The 17,996-nt window shown below is 44.0% G+C and overlaps 3 protein-coding genes across 3 annotated transcripts; 1 reads left to right on the top strand and 2 right to left on the bottom strand.

Annotated features, from left to right (window-relative positions):
- Positions 1-599: 599 nt before the first annotated feature.
- On the bottom strand, positions 600-4,661 carry ccdc90b (coiled-coil domain containing 90B). Its single transcript, XM_028030352.1, has 9 exons — positions 4,457-4,661; positions 3,526-3,645; positions 2,655-2,758; positions 1,920-2,021; positions 1,641-1,682; positions 1,498-1,569; positions 1,182-1,235; positions 964-1,078; positions 600-892 (listed from the first exon to the last, which is right to left on the bottom strand). Exons 1-9 carry the CDS (start codon positions 4,506-4,508, stop codon positions 837-839), a joined length of 717 nt encoding a protein of 238 aa, XP_027886153.1. The 5' UTR covers positions 4,509-4,661; the 3' UTR covers positions 600-836.
- Positions 4,662-5,487: 826 nt separating this feature from the next.
- Positions 5,488-11,535, top strand: alg8 (ALG8 alpha-1,3-glucosyltransferase). Its single transcript, XM_028032286.1, has 13 exons — positions 5,488-5,605; positions 6,158-6,236; positions 6,314-6,507; positions 7,236-7,345; positions 7,433-7,500; positions 7,565-7,691; positions 7,778-7,881; positions 8,600-8,720; positions 8,799-8,938; positions 9,010-9,149; positions 9,388-9,485; positions 9,977-10,049; positions 10,153-11,535. Exons 1-13 carry the CDS (start codon positions 5,520-5,522, stop codon positions 10,376-10,378), a joined length of 1,566 nt encoding a protein of 521 aa, XP_027888087.1. The 5' UTR covers positions 5,488-5,519; the 3' UTR covers positions 10,379-11,535.
- A 195-nt stretch (positions 11,536-11,730) lies between these two features.
- guca1d (guanylate cyclase activator 1d) lies at positions 11,731-17,334 on the bottom strand. The gene is made up of 4 exons (XM_028031585.1): positions 16,682-17,334; positions 15,651-15,800; positions 13,729-13,816; positions 11,731-13,652 (listed from the first exon to the last, which is right to left on the bottom strand). Exons 1-4 carry the CDS (start codon positions 16,874-16,876, stop codon positions 13,516-13,518), a joined length of 570 nt encoding a protein of 189 aa, XP_027887386.1. The 5' UTR covers positions 16,877-17,334; the 3' UTR covers positions 11,731-13,515.
- Between the last annotated feature and the right edge of the window lie 662 nt (positions 17,335-17,996).

Below are 17,996 nucleotides of genomic sequence, written 5' to 3'. Positions count from 1 at the left end.
CTCATGGTTCCGATTGTTGCCTGGACTGTAGAACACATCTAACTCTATACGCCTATCGAACATCTGATCGGGTCCAGTTCGAGGAGAACTGAGTGGTTCTGACCCATTTTCACATCCTGTATTAAAATCTTTCTTTTGGCTTTACATGTAACTATAAAAATGATGAAAACAATTAAATTCCTGCTTTCACTCCAAACTTCCCATGGTTCTGGTCCGGTTTGTCCAAAAATGGTGCTATTGTCATGACAACAGGCAGAACTTCCTGTGGTCAACTAAAACTCATGAGATTTAGCTAGGTAAGTATGTATTTATTTATAAAGTTAATTCATTTAAGTTCTTTTCTATGATTCATAGAAATGTTTAAATGCATTCCTCAAGCCTGCGATGGACTGGCGATGTGTCCGGCGTGACCCCGCTGACCTCCTGCTGGAGATGGACGGGCACCAGCTCCCCTCTTGACCCCAGCAGGGACAAGAGTGGAAGAAAATGAATGGATGGCATTCGTCTAACTTCGTCTGGACGGTTCCGGTTCTGGTTCAAAGCAGAAGCGGACCTTTGTGGATGGCTCAGCATAAAAACAGAAGCAGCAGCACAGAAAATAAGTGAAATCAGCTTTTTATTCCAGAACCAGAGGAATGCAGCGTGCCGCCGCCAGGGCTGCGACTTCCCAACATCACTAAAACACAAACAACTTCTTCTCTGCGTCAGGCTGCAGTAAACAGGCTGAAGACCCGGGTCAGAACCGTTCCTGCAGGCTGGTTCTGACCTGAGTTATGGTACACTGAGGAAGTACCAGGTGGTTCTCCAAAATCAGACCTGGTTCTGGTTCTGATCCGTCACCTCCAGAACCGGTAGACTCCCAGAGCCATGGCGAGGCAGGCAAAGATGGTCACTGTGAAGGAAACACAAAACGTAAAGCAGCACTGTCTCCCAAACCAGAACCGGAACCAGAACCGGACCCACCTGCCATGTACCGGATTGTCTCCAGCTTCATCGACTCCAGCAGCATCTTCAGCGACGCCACCTGCAGGTCCATCTTCTTGTTGATCTCCATGTTGTCGTTTTCCAGGTCGGCTTTCTGGAGACACAATGTGATGTCATCAGGAGACAGCCAATCAGGAGCCGGTCGGGTGGACTTGCCTACTCGCAGGAGGAACCAATCAGACCTGAAGGTGAGTTACCTTGTGGTAGAACTCTGAGGTCGCCTCCATCAGCTTCTTCTCCTGGTCGGTGAACTGAGACAGAGAGCAATGAGTCCGAGTATGAAAACAAGTCTTGGTCTGACCTTCAAGATCAAGTGCTTGAAGGTCAGACCGTGTCCGAGTGCGTGACCTCAGACTGTGACCTCTGACCAAGTGTGTGTAACATTAAACCGAGTGTGTGTGATGTGAGTCAAGTCTTTCCTGAGACCGGAGGAATGACTCGGGTCTCCTGCTGATTTCTGGATTCAACACTGGACTTTTAGACCTGCTGACTCCAGAATCTCTCCTGACCCACCATGTCAGAGGTCCTGCTCCTCTCCAGGTTGATGTCCAGTTTGGTTTCTGCTCGGACTTTCTCGCTCTCTTCCTGAAACCAGACGACCTGTTAGCATCTCCACACAGTCGAGTCAGCATTGAACTCCTCCGAGTCCTCCTCACCTTCAGTCTGTTCTGCAGCTGCTCCAACTCTCGTCTCATTTTCTGCAGGAACAAAAATGGGAGTTTATGAATCGCTAACTACTGATTAGCAGGACCGTTAGCAGGTCCAGCAGAGCAGAGCCTTCTTACCTCACTACAATCTTTTATTAGTAGCATGTAAACAATAAAGCAGCACAGAATCAATAAATTCTGCTTTTTTATGACACTATTCAAGAACCAGCACCATGTTGCCACTAGGGCAGCGACATCCTATCATGACAAACACCAGCAAGGCGTTACCGTGTTCTCAGACCGCAGGTTGGCGAACTCGCTCTTCTCCAGGATCACCATGTCCTTCCTGATGGAGTCCAGGTGAGCCATGATCTGCTGCACTGCAATCTCCTGCAGAACCACGATGTTATTAAACATTATTTAATATTTGTCCTGTTCATCTGTAAGCTGATATGACAACAATATGAGGTTCTAACTGTGTGATAATCTAGAAAGAGAATGGGAAGACTTTCTCTTTATACAAATACTTTAAAGTAGTTATAATGATTTTATTTTTAACTAAGCAACAAAAAGTAATGTTACGAAATGTATTTTAGCAATTTTGATGCATAGACTGAAACAATATTGTGAGAGAAGAATCTTGCATTTAATTTAACTCTAAATGCTAATTTACAGTTGCACAAAATATGCTTTTCTAACAGAAATATAACAACATGGCTCCAGCTAGCTGGTGTTAGCAGGTCAGTTAGCTGCCCAGGCAGCTATCCTGCAAGTCCACTGAGTGCAGCTGTAGTTTTATTTGTAAGTTAGAGTAGAATGTAGTTTCCGTCTTTCAGCTTGGTGACCAGCAGTGTGCAGCAACAAATATGAAAGGAGCTCAGATTCTTTATGGAAAGAACGCTATGAAGGAAACTTTCCTCAACTTTGAAAGAGCAACTTTTTAAACCTTGCTAACTGTAGCAAGGCTCTGCGTACCTGCAGCTAGCGACTCGTTATAAAAACTCTTGAGGTCTGATGTTGTACCTGGTGGGATTTGGTCACCATGTCCTTGTAGACGATGTCCATGTTGGCTGTGGTCAGCGTGACCAGAGCTGAGATGATCAGTTCGGCCTGCCGCTTCTCAAAACCTGCAAAAAACCCCCACAAAAACAACAAAAAGCTCAAACTGGAAAACAGATTAAAACTAAACCCACAACCAGACTAAAAAACCATAATAAAAACAAGAGAAAATAAGGATTCCGTACATCCTCATACACAGAGCCAATAAAAACGTGATTTTGCTTTCCGTAAAACAAAAAATCCCCACAAAGTTCTTCTTCAGACTCACGGACATTTTTTTATTCAATAATAAACTAATTATACTATGCTAAAACATCATAAAAACAGTGTTAGTATGTCAGATAACAGCAGTATTGTGTAAATATAAAGTCATGCTAGTGTTTGTAGTTTAAGCTAGCTTTACCAGTGGCTAACTGATTGCTAACACTAACAGATAACTTTAATTGTTTCTGAAACATGATGAATTTATTCCAAACTTAAGATACAGTTTAATTCACCATAACATGAGTAAAGAAGAACCAAAATCTGGTTTCAAACAAGGAAGACTGAGATAAAAGGAAAATAATATTGTTTCGGTACAAGCTAACTAGCTTAGCACAGCAAAGTAGGAAGAATATAAAGTTAAAGCCATTTATATTATTACAGTTAGCAATTTATTTACATTATGAATAAACTGATAATAAAATCATCTTTGTGTTAGCGCTACCGCAGAAGCTAACAGCTGCAGCCCTTTTTGAGCTTCAGCCAATCAGCACCAAGGAAAATGAATATGGTTAGAATCAAAATGTGGAATTTGGTAAAAACTGGAACGAATTTCACGGGACCGGCGGCTCACCGCTCTTCTCCAGCTCCATCACCATGGCGTGGGAGTCAAAGGTCAGCTTCCTCTGCTCTAGGGGCGTCAGCTCAACCTTCCTCAGGTCAAAGGTCGCAAACGGAGTATCCACATGGAAACCTAAAACACACAGCAAACCTGAAGTCCTGACATGGAACAAGAACTGGATGGAGGTGGCCATGTTCTGGTAATTGGCCTGGACCCGGGCCGTGTTCTGGTTCTTGGACCGGAACCAGGCCAGGTTCTGGTTCAGGCTTTGTTCTAGTTCAAACCAAAACCACTAAAACCATCAGATTTCTGAGCATTTTGCTGGAAATGTTGTTGGTTCTGCTCCCGGAACATGAGATGTTCCAAGCTCTAAGATTGGAAAGTTCTTATTGTTTGATTTTTGGATGTGACATTATCAGCATTAATTACTTTATTGAGCCTTTTATTATTTCTGATTTTACTGATACTTATGGCAGGATCAGTCCTCCGTAGAACAAAGGCACTTCTACAATCTGGCGGCGAATGGTTCATTATTTCAGTTCAGTAGTTTAACTCATTATTTATGCTGTTTCCGGGGCAACAGTCGATGTTTTATGAAATTATCAAATCAGAGCTGCGTGACCCGAAGTCAAACTCATCTTTTAGGAACAAAACTCTAGCTTTCCCGAACTTTTCACTCCTGGAAAAACCTTGAGAAAAAGTCAGAGAGTGAAAACTGGACATGTTAGACAGAGGAGCTGCCCTGAGGAAGAGGAGGATGAGGAAGAAAACCTCCAGGTACATCTGGCTGCACCAAATTCCCTCCGACCAATCAGAGATCCAGAAACATCATCCAGAACCAGCGGAACTATCTCAAACTCTGCACTGCGCACTTTGACCCCCTGACTTTAATCACAGATTGCCCCCCACACCCCCGTACCCCACCCTACGCCATTGCGCTCACCTCTCCACGCGCCCAGCCGCCGCGTGACGAGACGCCGCAGCAGGGGGTTCATCCCGATAAGTGGCTTCGTTCACCTGAACCCGTACCAGCCGAACTTCAGCCGAACTTTACCAAAGCAGCGCGGAAAGACAGCTGACCGGACAGGATTGACTGTGGTGCTTTCACGGACCGTCGGATCTGCAACAGTCATGTTGCCATCATGGACATGGAGCCCTCTAGTGGTGAAAACCAGTGTAGATAAACTGCGTTTATTGTTCCAAAACAATAAACGCAGGGCTGTGGAGTCAAACAAAACAATAAAAAGATAACTAAAATCCAGAACTTCAGCTTTCACCTCAGATCCTTCTCCAACAACCTCATTCTGCTCAGGATTTTTAATATTTCCTGTTTTATAACACGTTTTAATAAGCTATAGATATTTTCCCCCGTTATTATTATTAGCTAAAATTATTTTGCAGAAGTTATTTTATGGAAAACTTTTAATATTGAAAGTTTACATTTATTTGAAATATAGCAACAATAATAAACATTGTAAATATCTTACATATTAATGCACAATAATCCACTTCTTCAAGGCTCTATAAATTACATTTCTTGTTGTAAAACTTTCGTCCATGTTTACTATGACTCTGAATGACAAATAAGTCAGACAGGTCAAGTCAATATCGGAATATGATATTTAAAAAAAATAAAACAGAGTTGATTAAATGGAAAACGTTGGATAAAATAAAGAACATAAACTTTGGTAATAAATAACTTTTATTCTAAAGTTCATATAACCCGTTGAACCTGCAGAAATTAATTACAATCCGTCAACATGATGGTTTTATTTGACTATAAAAAGTTATTTGGTAACATTGAACGCGTTTGATGACGTACCACAAAACTTGTTTTAGTGAGAAACAACTAAAGAGAGTTGTGTTACAAAGTGTTAAAGTGACAATAAGACAGCTGATGCATTTATCAGACCGGAAGCAGGCCGAACCTCGGTACTGTTATGTCCGAATGTTTGGTGTCAATAAAGTTTCCGCCTTCAACCAGTCCCGCCCCCTGACTGACTGTCATGGCGGCGCTAGCGGAGAGCTGGAGCTGGTTTACGGCTTTAGCTGTGGGAGTTTCTCTGTTCAAATGTCTCTTCATCAACGCTTAGTGAGTGGAAACAATCCTGCGTGGGCTGCTGCCTTCCCGCGGTTCTAGTCCACACCTACGGGTTTGATTTTAGCATCAGGCTAACCGGCTGCTAGCAGCGAGCAACCTGCTTCTAAATGTTTAAAATTAAATATCAATGTTTAAAATTATAAATGTGAAGTTTGTTAGAGTTGGTCTGAAGGTATAAAATATTATATAATGAATTGTTGATTAAAATTGATAAAAGTTTATTCTGAGTTTAAGTTGACGTGTTTTTACCCGAAGCAAGAGTAGCTGATCAGCCGGAAGATGGCGCTGTTTGACTGAAAGAGTCAGAAAAACATTTAATGTTCGCAAAAAGTTAATTTATTGCTTTAATTCGGTTCAGAACGATTTAAACTGACTTAAATGTTACTAATGATAGTTTGTGTTGATAATTGGGTTGGACTGAGCCAGAACTATTCTGGACTGACGTTAGTATTGGGGGGGAAAAAACACTAAAAACGTAATAAGCAGCGTTTTAAAGTTGATTAAAATAACCCAGTTCCAGTTTGATGGTTCTGTTGTGTCCAGTCACTCCACAGACTTTGAGGTCCACAGGAACTGGCTGGCCATCACCTATAGCCTGCCGCTGTCCCGGTGGTACCATGAGGTCAGTCCGTGTTCAGGACCCGGACCGGGCAGAACCCGGACTCCACCGCTGTCTAACTGCCGCTGCTCTGCCTCCAGAACTCGTCGGAGTGGACGCTGGACTACCCGCCGCTGTTCGCCTGGCTGGAGCGGGGCCTAGCGCAGGCGGCGCGCCGCTGGGACGGCGACATGCTACGGCTGGACAACCTGAACTACGCCAGCCCGGCCACGGTTCTGTTCCAGAGGCTGTCGGTGGTCTGCACCGACCTGCTGTTCATCTACGCAGCCAGAGAGTGAGTCCAGATGTCCCGCTCCGTAACCATGGCGACTGAAGGTTTGAGTGCAGGATGAAGCTCTGGAAATGACCGAGGATCTAAAACATGAGCAGGGTTTTTACGATGCGTCACTACAAGACAGGATTAGAGTTTACTCGTTTCTTGGTTTGTTTTCTTTGTTTTTACATATTTACTGTCTTAGGAACTGGACAGAGGCTCAGTGTGATTTAAACTGCTTTCTGTATTAATCAGCTCAGAAACTGAGGAAAGGTTTCCGATGTTTATAGTTTTAATTATTACAGTAACCTGCTTCATAAATGAGAAATAATTAGTTTTATTTAAAGTCATTTTCAGATTTTGTCACCTTGTAGATGAAAATAATCTGTCAGCATCCAGAGTTCCTGACTGCAGGCTGGTTCTGATCCAGTTTCGAATCAGAATCTTAAATCAACTAGAGGGCCACATATGGCCCAAGGACCCCACTTTAAACACCCTTCACACCAATCCTTCCCTCTGATCACGCATTTGGCAACAGTGGAGAGGAAAAACTCCCCTTGAACAGGAAGAAACCAGCAGAACCTACTTCCTGGTTCTGAACAGCCTCCACTTCCTGCTCTCTCTCTTGGCTCTCATTGGTCGGTTTCTGACTTGTCCCGCCTTTCCCAGATCTGATTTTTCTGGAGTTACCGTCGATGTCAGTTCTGGGTTGGGTTCTGCTGCTGAATCGGGTCGGATCTGTCCTCCAGGTGCTGCCGGTGCGTTCGAGTGCAGAAGGCTCCGCAGGACGTTCTGAGCCGGCCGTCCTTCGTCCTCGCTGTGCTGCTGCTCTGGAACTTCGGTCTCCTCATCGTCGACCGTATCCTTCCTTTGAACCCAGGGAGCCAGAAACTGGCGTCCAGGTGATAACATCATCAGAAGTGTTTTCCTTCATGCTTCCTGTCAGACATCCACTTCCAGTACAACGGCTTCCTGTTCGGCTTCCTGCTGCTGTCTGTGGCCAGACACCTGCAGGTAGACTCTTATTTTGAAGGGCCGGCTATCAGGAGGAAGTGACTAATGGATGTTGTATGCTCAGTCTCGCCACCTGCAGGGGGCGCTGCTGTTCGCCGTACTGCTCAACCTGAAGCACATTTTCCTGTACGTGGCGCCAGCTTACGGGATCTTCCTGCTGAGAAGCTACTGCTTCACCCTGGACCGGCCAGGTCTGGTTCTGGTTCTGGTTCTGGTCCTGGTCCTGGTCCTGGTCCTGGTCTGGTTCAGTCTCCTCATGCTCCCTGTTCTCCTGCAGATGGCTCCATCAGGTGGAGCAGCTTCGCTCCGTTGCGGCTGCTGGCGCTGGGCGGCATTGTCGTCTCCATTTTCGCGCTGTCCTTCGGCCCCTTCGTTGCCATGGTGAGTACCGTTCAGACAAGCATCAAACTGCAGAACGAGCTGCGGACACACGACTGCAACCTGAGGAATAACCAAATAGAAAGTGCTGCAGACTCCTCCAGGCCACCAGGGGGAGCCGGCACAGGGTTGAACCTGACCCTCTGTTAAAACGGGATGTCCAGATGAAAGTTGCATGTATTTTTCAGACATTCTGTACAGTTTTACTGTCTACAGTATTACTGGAGAATTTCTGCTCTGTGGAGAATTACATGTTTAGGTATTTATGGCATCTTCCCTTTTTTATTTCTTCTAGTTTTTCCTTGTTTCTGTTTGTTTTGTGTCGTTTATGTGTTTGCTGCTGGGAGGCGATTATCGTATCGTTTATCATTTATTGTGATCAGAACTTTGATTGTTACAATAAATGTCAGTTAAAGATGTTTATTGTCAGGATTATTTTTAGTATTTTTTTTCTGTTCAATAAGGTTATCAATAAATAATTAGTGAGGCAGATCAAAATGTTTTAGAAATGATTATCAAGATTTTAGTTTTGAAAAAATGCTCATAAATAGTCTTATTGTTATCACAACATCACCATCAGATGATAAACTTTATAATCGCTCCGACTGTTTGATGCATATTTGCACCCGTCAGCTTCTGTAGACCTGAAGTTTGCTCTGTTCACACCCGATGATGATGATGATGATGATGATGATGATGATGATGCTGGTGGTGCGTTCAGGGCCAGCTGTCCCAGGTGGTGTCTCGGCTCTTCCCCTTCCGGCGGGGCCTCTGCCACGCCTACTGGGCCCCCAACGCCTGGGCGCTCTACAGCGGCGCTGACAAGGCGCTGGCGGCGCTTGGTGAGGAAGCTGCTCCGCAGCCGGTTCTGTGACCTGTCTGACCCGACCCGGTCAGAACCGCTCTCTGTTCTCTTCCAGGCGTCCGTCTGAAGCTGCTGCAGGGGGCGGAGCTTCCCCGGGCTGCCATGACAGGGGGGCTGGTCCAGGAGGTCCAGCACGCCGTCCTGCCGTCCGTCCCTCCGGCCGCCACGCTGCTCTGCACGCTGCTAGCCATCCTGGTGAGTCGGAACCGACCCGGCCCTCCTGCAGCCACCAGAACCGTCCGCTGAAACCTTCTTCCTCTCTGCAGCCGGCGCTGGTCTCCATCTGGTGCCGTCGCCGTGGCAACCGGGCCTTCCTGCGCTGCCTGCTGCTCTGCGCTTTGGCCTCCTTCCTGTTCGGCTGGCACGTTCACGAGAAAGCCATCCTGCTGGCCGTGCTGCCGCTCAGGTCAGATGTCACCGCAGGGGGCGGAGTCAGAGTCCAGCATGAGGCGGAGTCAGCTGGTGGAATGACACTAATCTAGTTCATTCATTTTGAAATGTCTAGAATTTGTTATGTAATGAGATTTGGGTTTGTGGAGTTCTGTTTTTGTGTTTTTGTGCTGGAATCTGCCAGCCTGACCTGGCTACCCCAGCGGGGGGCGCTGTTGCCCTGTATTAACCCTCCTGTGTGTGTCGCCCTGCAGCATCCTTGCGGTGGAGAGCAGAGAGGATGCTAGGATCTTCCTGGTCCTAGCCACCACCGGACATTATTCCCTGTTCCCGCTGCTCTTCACCCCCGCAGGTAAACGGGAAGCTGTCATCACAAAACGTTATTGATCAATAAGAGGAAATTGATCAGTTTTTCAATTATGAAAATCCAGAAATATGAAGAAATTAACTCAGCAGCCAGATGTTCTCAAAGCGTGATGACATCACTTCCTGTAGGCCAACTCATGTTTCCTAGACATTGAAATGTTTTGGTGCAGCAGCTGGAGACCTTTCAGACCGGAGCCCTACAGAGAGTTAAAAGCTCACTGAGCTGTCGATACTTCCAGTATGAAACCATTAATCAGATTGATCAATGAAATAATCATCAGCTAATTTACTGATCGATAAACAGGAGAGCCTTATTTAGACGCATTTTATCCGACTTTTCCATCATTAACCTGAGTCATAATTCAGCAGGATTATTATTATTATTATTTACATCTGAGTGTTAATAATAATAATAATAAGAAGAAGAATTAATAATAAGAATGGAGATCATCTGAGTTTCTCCTGCATGTTTTCCAGAGATGATCATCAAGGTGTGTCTGATGCTGATGTTCACCATCTATTCCTTCACTGCCCTGGGAAACCTGCACAGGTAAACACACACCTGGTCTCTCCAGGTAAACACACACCTGGTCTCTCCAGGTGAACACACACCTGGCTGACATCAGAATGTAATCAGATTACTCTCTTCTCAGGTCTCAGGGTTCTCTGCTCCGTCCCATGGAGATTGCCTACCTGCTGGGGCTGGTTGCCGTGGCAATATCCTGCGAGTTCGTCTTCCCGTTGTTGCCGTGGCGACAGAAGCTTCCGTTCCTCCCCCTGCTGGCGACCTCTGTGTACTGTGCCCTGGGGGTCAGCTACTCCTTCCTGCGGCTCTACGCCACTCTGCTGCGCAGCGACGACAAACACAAACAGCTCTGAGGTCACAAGGTCAACAGGGGGCGGGGCAACCTCACTCTCACACACACACAGAACTACTGGGGACCAGGAGAGAACGGACTTACCTGGTTCTGGTTGACGTTGAGCTGAGACATTAATAATCACCATGACAACAGCTTGAATGGAAGAGGAGGAGGATGAAGACCTGGCAGCAGAACAGACGACTTGTTAAAGACTTGGACCAAACAGCTGCTGGGAAAATGATTTGAATAAACGGTTCGTCTCCCTTCAGTGTCTGTTTGACTTCAGTCTAAAGATGAGAGTCGACTCGGACTTGAAGCTCGACTCGGACTCATGGTCTGAGACTCGAGTCTTACTGCCAGTTTTTCCACGCTTTATTTTATGACTTGGATCATTTCAGAACCAAATAAACGTCTCTGACCTCTCACTGCTAAGCTAGCTGCTACATTACAAGAAACCTTCCTGCTGAGAATATCAAAAATAAAAGCACTTCCTGTTCTGCTCATTGAGAAGTTTAACACGGTGGTTTACTTCCTCCATTTTGATTTGTTCATTGTGATCGCAGCAGCTAATCAGACGTCTTGGTTTTTTTCTGTCCTGTGTGGAAATCAGACCGTCGTCTGCATAAAGTTTTCCAGTCATAGTTTCACTGATCTGTTTCCTTTACAGTTTAATTTATCAGATTTTCAGTGAAACTGATTAGAAATGTGACAAGACATAAGCAACTGACGTTCTACACCCAGTTTGTTTAAAAACTTTATTAATAAGGCAACAGAAACACAAAACAGTCAGTTTTCATTCTGAATAAAAAATGTGTTTTGTTATATCGAGACTGAATGAAGATCAGTTAACAGCTGTAACCTTCCTCACCTTATCATCATCAGCACTCCAAGCTAAGGAATAAAATCAGGTGTTTTTATCTGAGTTCCTCCTGCTGCTGCACATCAACTATAAATATACTGCGGGGCTAAATGTGGAGGAAATGACAGAATGAATTCTTCAAACTAAAGGCCACAGTTTGGGTTTTTCTATAAACTTAAATTCACAGCAAAAGGAAAAAACAAATCGTTGTAATTTCCGTGTTGACCACTAGATGTCAGTAGCTGTGACGTTCGTGTGTTGACTTCCGGGTTTTCGTCCGATACAGCAGCGGCCAATGTAGATAAAAAAAAAAAAAAGAGTACGCTTCAGATTTAAAAAAAAAACTGAATAAGAGGAAATTTCTGAATTTGAAAAAGTCAAAATTTTAAAAAATGTTATATTTCTGCCAAAAACTGAGATTAACCTAAATATTTTCAGAAAAAAAACTAGACAAATTTTTAAAAGTTAAAAAATTTTTGAAACTCAGATTTTTTTTCTAGAACATTTCTGAAATTTCTTTGGTGCAAATTTACTTTTTTTTTCTGTCTACAGCAGGACAATACGCTGTTTTACTCTGATATCACGGTTCTGCTCTGACCCGGTTCTGCTCTGAACTCCATGTACTGGTTCAGAGCAGCAGGTATCAGGATATCCCGTGTCTTTAAATGTTTGAATTAGACTCTGGGTGTTTTTTGGTGACATGTTTAATATTTAGAGCTTTAAGGAGGAGCAGCAGAAGCAAAGGAGGTGGATCATCTGACCTGGACAGACGTGTTGCTCTGCATCAGGGAGTCGGACTCAGTTTCACTCTGAGTCGCATAAATATCATGGATGTATAACCTGAATATGTGAAACCCACTAAAAACTGATATTAATAAATAACGGTCTACAATCCATAAGTTCTTAAAATGAAATATTGTCCCCTGTTCTGACATTGATCAGTTCCACCAGAATTTCATGATTTTTTTTTTTTGCAATCAAAATTAATTTAGAAAGAATAATTTAGAGATTAAGCCATATTTGTGCTCATGTTTGACAGTAAATGTGACCCTTTGTTTCTCGCTGTATCGATCATGAATTATAGCATCAAGTCAGGCTGAGGCAGCAGAGTTGTAGCAGTATGAAACACTGCCACCTAAAGGTGGGAGTTACCATCACTTAAATGTAATGTTTTAACTGTTCTTGTGGAAAATTTGCAGTAAACTCATAACTCTGCATTAGCATGAACACATTTGGGAATCTGTTGATTAGACAGGAGTTTCTACGACAGCAGATTAAAAAAACACTAGAGTATCTGGCAGTAAACTGATAAAACTGCTTTGATTAAATGAGACTATTTAAGCTAACAACTGTTATCCTGAATATCCGGAAGGTTCTGTTCACGTGTCCCTCAGAAAAAGCTATGGTGAGCCAGATGTGGCCCTCGGGCCTTGACTTTAACACCTGCTTGATGCACCATTCACTAGTGACTCTGCTGAGGCTCCAGTTTTAGTCTGAACTTCCTTCTGCTCACCTCCCAGTCGCCAACATTCACATACCAAATCTGAAACAGTCAGATGATGCTGTTTGCTAGCAACTCGTTAGCCTTTAAAATGAGCCGTCATAATTCACGATTATCCGTGAGTTAAAGTGAACTTGACGTTTTGTTCAGAAACATCACTTCATGTTTGTGACCTTGAATGGGAAACGTTAATCAGGTGTGCGACAGCCGCAGCAGTTAGCTTCTGTTGGTGAGCTGACAAACTGATTCCAGACCGGCCAATAAACTTCTGACGCTACGCAAGATAAATCGGACTCTGAAAAGAATTTATCCTCTGATCAGTTTCTAAACATGGAAATGGTTTGACCTAATATTTATGATTGTAGAATTAATGGGGTTTTTTCTTTAAAGCAGATTTATATATTTGATTTGTGGTTGTTGATAAATGTTTTAATTATTTAAGAAATATTGTAAAAACATCTTTAATTTTGGACCTTCAGATATTGAACATCTGGAATGTTGAAAATATTTTACGATAATTTTTCTTTTACTAAATATACTCTTCAGAGATGAGTGTAGAAATGTTTTTGTGAAAGGTAAAAACATCCGGCCATATGAAATCCATCATGGCGGAAAGTCCGATCCGCAGCAGCAGCTTCCGAAAACCCAGTCATATTCCTGAGTCGGGTCAGAACTGGACGGCTGCTGGGCTCCATTTAAAGTTCTGTGGGTTTGATTGGTGTGGATGGGTTGATTTTAGGAGTCCTCCCAGAGTCTGGCGTGTGATTGGTCGATTTGGAGTGGCCGCAGCGATTGGTCAGTTCTCAACAGCGGGCTGGCGGCCTTTGACGATGATCTCCAGAACCGGCGTCAGGTCCATTAGGTTCCGCAGCAAAGCCATGATGTCTGGGTGGTCCTTGGCTCCGTCGATGAACTCCTCCAGTGTCAGCTCACCTGGGAGGGGGCAGAGGTCAGAGGTCAGGTGCCATACCGGTCCGGTTCTGGACGGGAAGAGGAGTGCCGTTCTTACCTTCACCCTTCACGTCAATCTTCTCATAGATGAGTGTCACAATCTCCTCCGGGTCGATGTCCCTGTTCCGGGTGATGTCCTGGATGGCCTGCAGGGGGAGACAAACACATTGTTCAAACAGAGATGGGTTCTGGTTCTGATTCTGACCCGACATCAAACCAATCAGAATGAAGGAACCTCTTTCTGGTCCATCTGACGGCTCCGAACATCCTCTGGTGTCCGAGGCTAACCCGCTAATAGCAGAGCTAATTGTTTGTTTAGCGCACTTAGCTTAGCCAAATAAAGTTCCCGGACTTTGTGGAGAGAGATATAATCTCTGATTTGTCATCAACACATTGTTTGTTTCAACATGGTTGAATTAGCGCTTCAGCATTAGCTTTCTGCTAATTATCATGCTGGTGAAGCACTTTAGCGTTACCAGAACTAATGTTTATGAGTTGTGCTGTAGGGTTAGCACAGCTAACATTTTAGCTAGCAGAGCCCACCGCTGGAATCTGTGATTAAATCAGATAACAAAAGATTAAAACTGATTATAAATAACAGCAAAGCCTTCCAGGTGGTTCTATTGGACCCAATGATGTTCTGGTGAACCAGACGACTCTCTGAGTACAGGGAGTTCATTCAACAGATTAGCACCAGGCTAATTTCAGAGTTAATCTCTGTTGGCTGCTGACTCGGATTTCCTTAAATCTTCAGGAACTTTCTCTCCTTTCTCTTTGGACTCAATTCGTATTTTTAGCCTTCAGCAGTGAGGAAGATGAGGAGCAGACAGCTGTTCGCTCCACTCATCAGAACCAGACCAGAAAAGTCTCCAAAACTGAAGCGGTTTGTTCCTGCGTGTTTGAAGGGTACCCATGTATGACCAATCAGAACCGTCCAGAACCGCTGGACTCTGGACTATATTTAGCTTTACAGTAAATATTAAGTTATCAAGCTAATTATTTAGTTAGCAAGCTAAATATTTACCTTCAAACTAGTTAGCGAAAAACTGTCTTCAAAATAAATATTTTGTCTGCTAACTATTTAGCTTCAAATTAACAAATTATTTAGCTTTTTATAAATAGCTAAATAAATTAAGCTATTTAGCTTAACTTGAAGCTATTTAGCTGAAGTTGAATTTAGCGTCATACTCGTTAGCAAAGTAACCATTTCTCTTCAAAATAAATAGTTTTCTTGGTAGCTATAAAGTTTCAAATTAAATAGAAATCTAAATATTTAGCTTCAAACTAAATATTTAGTTACTGAGTTAAACAGTTAACAAGCTGATATTTAGCTTCAAACAAAATCTTTATTTAGCAAGCTAAATATTTGAAACTGACATTTACAGATGAATGAATAACATGGTTAAAATGTGACTTAATGAAGTCATGTTTACTTCTTTTATAACTTAAGTCAAATTATTGCTGTTATTGTTAACTTTGCAAACAGCAGCCCGTAGAGGGAAACCCAGAGTGGAGCTTCTGAACCGACCAGCAGAAGCTGAACTCCAGAGTTAATCTGAATAAATTCTGTGTACCATTTCTACCTGATAGATTAGGATTAATCTGCTGTTCAGGTCTTTAAGGTGGTTTTAAGGAGCTCAGATGGTTTTACTTTTCTACTTTTTTCAGCTCCTGAACAAAGAACAAGCAGCTTAGAGAACGGAGCGGCCAGTAGTGAATGTTTCAGGATGACCTCTGACCTCCCGAGTCATCAGAAGGTTCTGGACGGTTTCCTCTTAATGCTGTAATGTCCCTGGATTTCAGGTTCCTGCTGGCTGCAGGTGCGTGCCGTTTTCTGCCAGTAGGTGGCAGAGTTTTACGGTTTAGGTGGATTTAATCTGATGGTTTGACACATAAATTAGCTGAGTGATGGAGCTGCTACGGAAGCCTGGAGGTTCCAACATGCTTTGGGTTTTTAAATGCAGAAGAAGAGAGCCTCACCGTGAAGATGGTCTCCAGCTCGTCCTTATCGATCTTCCCGTTCCCGTCCTGATCGAACAGCTTGAAGTACCACTTCAGCTTCTGGTTGATCTCTCCCTTCAGCAGCAGGCTGATGGCCGCGATGTACTCCACAAAGTCAATGTAGCCGTCCTGCAAACACAACCCAGGGCGTTAGAACCCATAAAACCCAGGCCCGGTTCCTGCAGACAGAACCATAACCCTGGAGGAACCTTACTGAGCAGCTTTCGGTGGACAGCAGAACTGGGTTTGGACCTGAATGTTCTCTGGTTTCACTCAGAGATGCTGTTCAGGTCCAAATCAGTAGACCGCTGAGCTGGAGGTCAGAGGTCATTTGGCTCTGTTGGACCGTAGTGATTAGTCCATGTTAGTGACCCGGTTCTGTTCAGGTTTATAACTCTGTTTGGTTCTGGAATCAGGAACCCAGTCAGTACTCTGTATTATGAAGAACCGGTCCAGTCCGGTCCACCTCTGATGAAAGAATCCAGGACCAGAGCCAATGCAGTTTTTCCAGTTACCAAACCCAAACACAGCACAGCAGTGGTTCTGGTTGATGGTTCTGATTATATGACAGAGAATCTGAGGGATTTTATATTAATATGATCAAAGAATAAAAATCCATCCATCCATATCAGAATCCAATCACCTTCTCATTGACCCAGTTCTGATCTCTAACACCTCCATCATTATGAAACATTCTGGATAGATCTACGTTTGTCCTGTTTTCATGTATGTAGCGAACCATCACAGTTCCATGAGCCTCAGATTTAAAACTGCTGTAGTTTTCAGAGCTGCTCTGCTGGAACCAGGCATGGTTCTGCTTCACTGAGTGTGATCTGAGCAGAACCAGCTCTGATCAGCTTGTTCTGCAGGTCTGACTGCAGAACCGGGTTCTGGACAGATGGTTGAGGAACCCCAACCATCAGCCCAGAGGAACCCCAACCATCAGCCCTGAGGAACCCCAACCATCAGCCCCGAGGAAGCCCTGTCTCTCCCCCAGCCTGCGCACGCACCCCGTCCATGTCGAAGGTGAAGAAGACCTGCTCCACGTAGCTGTTGGCGTACTCCGTGATGCCCTTCAGGTTGAGGATGGCTTTGAGCTCGAACAGCGTGATGAGTCCGGACGGAGACTCCTTCATGAACTTGTTGTACCAGTGGTGCATGTCCTCGGCCAGGATGTCGTCCAGGTTGGAGCCATGGTTCCCCATGGCAGCAGCTCCGGTACCGCGGACCCAGAGAGCGGCAGAACCGGGCTGCCGTGACCGCAGAGCAGAAGTCACAGCTCTGTGTGTAACCCGCTTAGGTTCTGGAGAATCAGCGACGCTCCGAAAATAACCCGCTAATGGGATGAGCCGCAGCGCTGCCAGCAGTTCTGGACACCGAGATCTGGGTCTAGAACCACGAGGCTTACGTAACCGTCTGGCCCGGTTCGAACCGCAAGGATGAAAATAACCGGCAGCGGCACCGTTCTGGAACAGGTTCGGGCAAGTTTCATCCCAAGGTCTGATCGGTTCTGTTCCATAATAAACTACTGATCCTCCGGTTCTGTCAGCTGGTCCGGTTCCGTTGGACCAGAAGGAGGTCCAGTAATGGGCTCAAACCAATAAAACCAGTTAAACTCATGAAGCCTCATAGAAACAACTACAGCTGCCACACAAGGGACTAAAGTAAGTACACCCTCTTTCATCTGGGGTGTACTTACTTTAACGTCTTTCCTCTTTTATCTAGGTTAAAGTAAGTACATGCTGGATGGAACAGTGTGTATTTACTTTAACATAGGCGAAAGAGGTCAAAGTAAGTACACTCTGTTCTATGTTAGTAAGTACACCAGGTGTACTTAGTCTAACCGTTAAAGTAAGTACACCTTTACTCTAGTAATTATTGAATTGTGAATAAAACATTTCAATTGTTGAAGCTCCTTTACATTAGGGGTGTCCAAACTTTTTGCATCCTCGGCCAGAATCCCACAGCAGAAAATAATCATATTGATTTTCAAACTTAAAACGCAAAATAATGACAATGTAAAATAATGTTAATGTAAAATGATGATTTTTTTTATGCTTAGCAATAAATTAAATATGCAATATTTTAATGAAACAAAGTGGCAACATTCTGTCTTAATTATAGGTCGACAGTTTTCTAACTTTTTACTATTCTCAGTAACAAAAAGGAAAACTTTCTTCAGCAAAGGTTTCTTTTACTAACCAAGTTTAGTAAAATAATGTCCTACAATGTTGGGGGGTTTTTTCAAGTAAAAAGTTGCTGCATGTTTGCAACCCTACTTACTATGAAATTAAAATTAAATACAGCTAAAGAAAGACATATTTT

Source organism: Xiphophorus couchianus, chromosome 11 (assembly GCF_001444195.1).
Source record: "Xiphophorus couchianus chromosome 11, X_couchianus-1.0, whole genome shotgun sequence".
Classification (NCBI taxonomy): Eukaryota; Metazoa; Chordata; class Actinopteri; order Cyprinodontiformes; family Poeciliidae; genus Xiphophorus; species Xiphophorus couchianus.
The sequence above is the reverse complement of the archived record's forward strand: the minus strand, read 5'-3'. Positions and strand labels throughout refer to the sequence as shown.

Excerpts from the sequence above, each read along its gene's own strand:
- ccdc90b (XM_028030352.1), bottom strand. The coding sequence starts at position 4,508 with ATGAACCCCCTGCTGCGGCGTCTCGTCACGCGGCGGCTGGGCGCGTGG. Across the intron at positions 3,646-4,456 it reads GCGGCTGGGCGCGTGGAGAG|GTTTCCATGTGGATACTCCG; the intron begins GTGAGCGCAATG and ends TGTGTGTTTTAG. Across the intron at positions 1,683-1,919 it reads ACCTGCGGTCTGAGAACACG|AAAATGAGACGAGAGTTGGA; the intron begins GTAACGCCTTGC and ends TTGTTCCTGCAG.
- alg8 (XM_028032286.1), top strand. The coding sequence starts at position 5,520 with ATGGCGGCGCTAGCGGAGAGCTGGAGCTGGTTTACGGCTTTAGCTGTG. Across the intron at positions 7,692-7,777 it reads CTTCACCCTGGACCGGCCAG|ATGGCTCCATCAGGTGGAGC; the intron begins GTCTGGTTCTGG and ends GTTCTCCTGCAG. Across the intron at positions 8,721-8,798 it reads CAAGGCGCTGGCGGCGCTTG|GCGTCCGTCTGAAGCTGCTG; the intron begins GTGAGGAAGCTG and ends GTTCTCTTCCAG.
- guca1d (XM_028031585.1), bottom strand. The coding sequence starts at position 16,876 with ATGGGGAACCATGGCTCCAACCTGGACGACATCCTGGCCGAGGACATG. Across the intron at positions 15,801-16,681 it reads TCACCTTCGACATGGACGGG|GACGGCTACATTGACTTTGT; the intron begins GTGCGTGCGCAG and ends TTGTGTTTGCAG. Across the intron at positions 13,817-15,650 it reads AGCTGGAGACCATCTTCACG|GCCATCCAGGACATCACCCG; the intron begins GTGAGGCTCTCT and ends CTCCCCCTGCAG.